General features: G+C 58.9%; 1 protein-coding gene across 3 annotated transcripts in view; it reads right to left on the reverse strand.

Annotated features, from left to right (window-relative positions):
• MAEA (macrophage erythroblast attacher) overlaps window positions 1-3,427 on the reverse strand; it is a 28,098-nt gene extending 24,671 nt beyond the window's left edge. For 2 of the 3 annotated variants that reach the window (XM_018049867.1, XM_018049866.1), the window contains exon 1: window positions 3,301-3,426. In XM_018049867.1, the coding sequence (XP_017905356.1) occupies window positions 3,301-3,369 (69 nt within the window). In that variant the 5' untranslated portion in view covers window positions 3,370-3,426. Of the gene's footprint in view, window positions 1-3,300 lie in introns of all 3 variants that reach the window. The other variant, XM_018049868.1, reaches the window with a different exon arrangement.

Here is a 6,407-nt window from a genome sequence, read left to right on the forward strand (position 1 = left end):
CCTGGAAGGCCACAGTCCAGAGGATCGCACAGAGCTGGACACGACTGAAGCGACTTAGCACGCACGCAAAGAAAAAGGAGGTGAGGACCCAGCCCGCAGCCACCATGCCCTCGTCTCCAAGGCTCTGTGCTTCGCGCCACCGGCACGTCTCAAACCTCAGACCACGCGGATCCCCAAGTCCAGCTGAGACCGAGTTTGGAAAACTGGACTGCAAGTTGTAACTTTAGGCATATACTTGGAACGCAAAGTACAAAGCCAGGATTCGAAATTGCAGATAAGTACTTGGTCAACAAAACTGTCGCCACGCTAAAAGTAGAAAACTTACATACTTCTATGGAGAATTAAAACACAGCCGAACCGTCCCCAGATAGAGTGAGGGGCGACGTGCCGGGCGGGGGGTGCTGGGAGGCGGTGCTGACTCGGGCGACCCCTGGCCGAGGCGCCCAGACGAGGTTCCGGGTGCCCGGGGGTGGGCCCAGGGGTACCCACGGGAGGAGTGAGGTGCAGGGCCGGGCTCCCATCACCAACACCACGTCCCCAATCCTGGCTGAGCGGACCCTGCTGATTCGTGGGGTGACAGACGCGCCTCTATAAAATACGATTTTCCTTCAGTTATCTGAAGGGAAAAAACAGAAGTAAAAACCCCAAAACCGAATGGGGCAGTCAGCAAAATAACTTGGAGAATAAACACAAATTGCTTTCATAATCAGAAAACACTTCCAAAGACAAATTAAAACAGGGTTTCCAGCTCACAGGTTTCCACTCCTCCTTCCCTGAGGCCCGGGGGCGTGAGCCAGAGCCCGACACCGACAGCACTCCAGGGAGCTTCGCCGGCCAGGCCAGGGCCCAGGCGCGCCCCCGGCGCCCACTGCGGGGAGGACGCCTCCCCCACAGCCAGGGCAGCCAGGCCAGCGGCTGTCAGCCGGCGGGGCCTCCTGCAGCCCCACTGCAGACACGCGCCCCAGGGTCCCCAGGCCTGGGGTCAGGGAGGAGGGCAGGTCAGAGGGCGCCAGCAGCCTCAACCCGGGCCGCGCCCCGCCGCCCCCCACCCCGCTCCTGTCTGAAGGAGGCTTGCCCGCGGCATACTGGTCCCCACTGCCTGCAGGAGGACCTGCCTTCGCGCTGGAGCTCGGCCTTCCAGCACCGGCCTCGGCCCCCTCGCACCTCTGCACCCCGCTCAGATGAGGCCAGCAGAGCTCCCGAGACAACCGCTTTCCTGTGCTCTGACTCTGCTTCCCAACCGAGCAGCCCTCGTTCCCAGTGAAACTTCCTCATCGCCCACTGGGAACGAGTCCCGAGAAAGGCTCACCAGCAGCGACACCTGTGTCAAGATGGGAGGGATTATCCTGCGGGATGTAAACAATCTGTACGGGAAAAACGGACAGAGCACCTCGTGAAAATTCTACTTTCCAAAATCATTCCAATAAAGAAGCGAAACATTTTCAGCTGGCAGGCTCACTTGAGACGACACTAGAATATTTCTCTGCCTCTAAGAATGTCGGCACGCCTCCTTGGCTCCTGTGCGCTCAGCTGTGTCCGACTCTGCGACCCCAACGACTCCTCTGTCCATGGGATTCTCCAGGCAAGAACACTGGAGTTGGGTTGCCATTTCCTCCTCCAGGGGACCCTCCTGACCCAGGGATCGACCCCACGTCTCCTGCCGCCTGCCCTGGTAGGTGAATTCTTTTCCACTGAGCCACCTGGGAAGGCTGCGTGACTACTTCAGTCAAAGTCTATTTAACAGGTTTGGAACTCAAACTGCGTTCATGGTTATGAACTGAGAGAGGAGGACCTGGAGGAGACATCCTTCCAGTCTGGTGTTTCCCACCTTCTCATGTCTCAGCTTTCTCGTCTGTCAGTGGAACGGCGGGCCTGAAGGGGTCTGAGTGAGACAATGGGTCAGCAGCTAACGGCTCCCTACTCACACTTTTTCTGGTGGTGGTGGGGGCACTTAGTTGGGTGCATGGGGCAGCAGAGAACCCTGGCCTCTGAGATGCAGGGCCTTGCCTGAGTTGCGCATAAAAACACCACGCCCCACAGGGGGGTCCAGCAAACAGGCCTCTGGTTCATGTCAGCGGCACAGGGCTTCCCTCCCTCCCTCCCTTCCCGTCAGGGCTCAAGGCGTAAGGAGTGTGGCAGCTACCTCCCAAGCCAGAGCCCGCACTGCACCCTGAGCAGAGCAAACAATCTCCAAGGGTTCAGGACCCTCCAGAGGTCTCCCGAGAATCGACCAGAGCTCATGGCAATCTTGCCACAATGCACCCACCACCTGCCACCATTTTGGTGGACAGGGAAGCTGGGCCCTCCAGGAGCAGAGACGCTGCTTGACTCCCAGGGAAAGAGCTCAGACTCCACAGGCTCAGCTGCAGCTCTCCTGGGAACGTTACAACCTTGATCCTTGAAGGAATTTACTCCCAGCTGTTTCACTGCAGCCAGTCAGCGTCGAACCCTCTACTAACCAGGTAAGAACTACTGGGGGGTCCCTCTCCCAGGAAAGGCGGTGCCACTGCAGTCTACGTCGACTTGGCTAAGCGGCCATCCAAGGTCACGCAACTGTCGGCCAAGCTGCAAGAGCTGTATTTCAGGTTTGGTGACGCCCCGCGGTGGTGAGGCCTCTCTGCACAGGTCCCTAATGAGAGGCTGGAAGCCATCCGTCAGCACCGTCTGACAGAAGCTTCCGGGACGAAAGCTGGACGCAACCGCCGGCTACGGTCTTTCTCTCGCTGGGTGCCCCCGACCCCACACCCCCGAGATCCCCGCCTCCAAAGCAACCAGCCTGGCTACGGCCAGAACGGTCCCTGATGCGGCTCGCGTTCTTTCGAGGACGAAGGGCTCCAGAGGGCGAAGTGGGGCGCCAGGGAGACGCGCTCCCTGCCCAGTCGCTGCGGCAGAGACGGCCACACGCCGCGCCCGCCCGGCCCCAGAGCGCAGGCACCCAGGCCCCAGGCCCCGGGGAGCCCGGCCGCAGACCCCGGGGAGCCCGGCCCCAGAGCGCAGGCACCCAGGCCCCAGGCCCCGGGGAGCCCGGCCGCAGGCCCCGGGGAGCCCGGCCCCAGAGCGCAGGCACCCAGCCCCCAGGCCCCGGGGAGCCCGGCCGCAGGCCCCGGGGAGCCCGGCCCCAGAGCGCAGGCACCCAGCCCCCAGGCCCCGGGGAGCCCGGCCCAGGCCCTCGGCCCCCGCCCGGCGCCCCAGGCCGCGCCCCGGCCTCGGGCCCGCCCCCCGCCCCCCGCCCCCGCGCCCGCTCGCCGCCCCGCCCGCGGCCCCTGGCAGGCGCGGGCGCGCCGCGGCCACAGACCCCACCTTGAGGGTCGGGTACTCCTGCACCTTCAGGGTCATGGAGAGCTGAGCGGCGGACTCCTGCACCGCCATCTTGGATCGGCCAAAACATCAGCGGCCGAGGGGCAGCGCGGCGCGCGGCACGCCGGGTAGTGACGTCGAGGGGCGCGGCGGGCCGGCGCCCGCACCCAGCGCCTCCGCTCGCCGTTCGGCGGCCGAGGAAGAAGGCGCGGCCACCGGCCCACCCAATCCCCGCCCGCCTTTCTCCCGTCCAGCCAATCAACGGGAAGCCCGGCTGGGCGGGGTCCCTCCTTGAACCTGAGGCGGGGTGGGGCCGGCTGATCTGTGCGCGAAGCTCGCGGTTGCCTGCGGCCCTGCGCCCGGCGCGGGCGGTCGGGGGCTCCCGCGGGGTGGGCGAGCGCGCTCCCGCGAGCAGCGCGGCCGTGGCGGTCACTGGGCTCTCGCGGGCCGGCCTCCAGCCAGTGAGCCCGCTGTGCCGGGACGTCTGCAGGCTACCAGCGCCTGTCCGTGGGCTGCTCTCCGCAGAGGGGCGCGGCTGCAGCCCACAGCGGCGGCCCAGGCACCCGCGTTGGGGAGGGGAGGTGGCGGTTCTGAACTCGGTAAGGAAAGAGGCCGCCACAGTGTACAAAGGCCCAGTGCGGGCAGAGCCTCCGGCGTCCCTGGCTCCCACACCGACTCAAGTTGCCTTTCAAACCGCTCCATGTACTTATCCCCTTTTAGTCCTTGCAAAAATAGAAATTAAATTGGGTTTCACTAGTTAGAAGACTTTCAAATTAAGCCAAATTTCACACTCTTTTTAAATGATTTTTTTAAAGAAACATTAGCGTCAAAAACCCATGCACCTGAGGCGGCACAAGAAATCCACCGTTGCGGGGGGCACGCTGTCTGGACCCTCTACAGACATCTTCACCAGCCTCGCCACACACGCACACACGCACGCACGCACGCACGCACACACACACGTCAGCCTGAGTAAATACATCAGGGCTTTCAGAGTCTTCGCAGCTAAAGGCTAACTAACGAAGCCTCTGTCAGCTGTAATAGGATGACAGCCAGTTTTTTTCACCAGGAAACGAGAAATTAAGTGAAAGCCGCTCAGTCGTGTCCGCCTCTTTGCGACCCCATGGACTGTGTATGGAATTCTCTAGGCCAGAACACTGGAGTGGGTAGCCTTTCCCTTCTCCAGGGGATCTTCCCACCCAGGGATCGAATCCAGGTCTCCCGCATTGCAGGCAGATTCTTTACCAGCTGAATAAAAAGATCTGTAATTTAATAATATCTTAATTTTTTACGTGGGCAACACATTTCACCAAAGAAGGCACACGAACAGCTGAAGAACAAATGAAAAGACCCTCAACACCATTAGCCACAAAGACATGCCACTTCAAGCACCAGATTAGCTCTGACCAACACCGCGGAGGGACCAGAGTTCAGGACGCACAGAGAAGGGCCCACCACAGGCAAATCCGGAGCACAAGCCCTGGGAGCTCGTTTTCTAGGGAAAAAATCTGGGTGGGGCTCTGATAGCCAGAGTCCACTGGAGGGGCAAAGCACGGAATCTTCCAAATTAGCTGGGCTGCTGGGGGCAGGGGCAGAGGGAAGTTTTCTTCTTCCTGCCAGAAAGCAGGTAGAAGTCTCTTCCAGTCAGGGAAATTGACACGCGAGGAGGGTATGAGAGCGCCTCCTACCGGCCTGCCTTAACTCCAAAGGCTAGCTGACTATTCCTTAATGAATTCCACGTTTTCCCCTTTTGATCAACATCTTTCCTTGAAAGCATCACTGATCAAGAATCAGGGTCTTCCCACGTAGCAGACTGCCAGTGGCTTGTGGGAAAGGCTACCCACTCCAGTATTCTGGCCTGGAGACCTGCACGGACTATAAGTCAGTTCAGTTCAGTCGCTCAGTCGTGTCCGACTCTTCGCCACCCCATGAATCGCAGCATGCCAGGCCTCCCAGTCCATCACCATCTCCGGGAGTTCACTCAGACTCACGTCCATCGAGTCCGTGATGCCATCCAGCCATCTCATCCTCAGTCGTCCCCTTCTCCTCCGCCCCCAATCCCTCCCAGCATCGGAGTCTTTCCCAATGAGTCAACTCTTTGCAAGAGGTGGCCAAAGTACTGGAGTTTCATCTTTAGCATCATTCCTTCCAAAGAAATCTGAGGGCTGATCTCCTTCAGAATGGACTGGTTGGATCTCCTTGCAGTCCAAGGGACTCTCAAGAGTCTTCTCCAACACCACAGTTCAAAAGCATCAATTCTTCGGCGCTCAGCTTTCTTCACAGTCCAACTCTCACATCCATACATGACCACAGGAAAAACCATAACCTTGACTAGACGGACCTTAGTCGGCAAAGTAATGTCTCTGCTTTTGAATATACTATCTAGGTTGGTCATAACTTTTCTTCCAAGGAGCAAGCGGCTTTTAATTTCATGGCTGCAGTCACCATCTGCAGTGATTTTGGAGCCTAAAAATAAGTCCAAGGGGTCGCAAACTGTTGGGCACGACTGAGCGAATTTCACTCACTTCCCTTTGCAGGATCTTAGTTCCCCCACCAGGGATGAAACGCAGGCCTCCTCTGGAGTCTTAAGCACTGGACCACCGGGGAAGTGCCAGCTCACCCTCTCTTCTCATGACGCCCCATGTCTGGGGCTCCGCCTCCAAGTGCCTCCAGATCCAGCAGGTGGGATGTCAGAATAAGATTCCAGGAACATGAAAGCCCAGAGATTCGCATGGCAGAGACGTTGTGTGAATCCCCCTAAATCTGTCTGGGGGAATTCATACTGAGAATTCTTGTATTTGAAGATAAAGCTGCATTTTAATTACTTGGCCCATTTTGAATAACCTTTATTAGTATAAAAAAAAAGTTACCTACTTTGTGTGTGTGTGTGTGTGTGTGTGTAGTGTGCACGGCCCCTGCACCTTAATGTGCTTTCCCAGGAACAAAATACAAAGCCAGGAAAAAACAAAATCATCCAGAAACAAAGTAACAGGTGTCAGTGAAGGTGTGGACAAGACGGAGCCTGCTCACTTGCCAGCGGGCCAGGCCACTGCTCTGGAAGCCAGACTGGCAGGCTGCTCACCACGTCACACCGGAACCAGCAATTGCTC

The sequence above is a fragment of the Capra hircus genome, chromosome 6, assembly GCF_001704415.2.
Source record: "Capra hircus breed San Clemente chromosome 6, ASM170441v1, whole genome shotgun sequence".
Lineage (NCBI taxonomy): Eukaryota > Metazoa > Chordata > Mammalia > Artiodactyla > Bovidae > Capra > Capra hircus.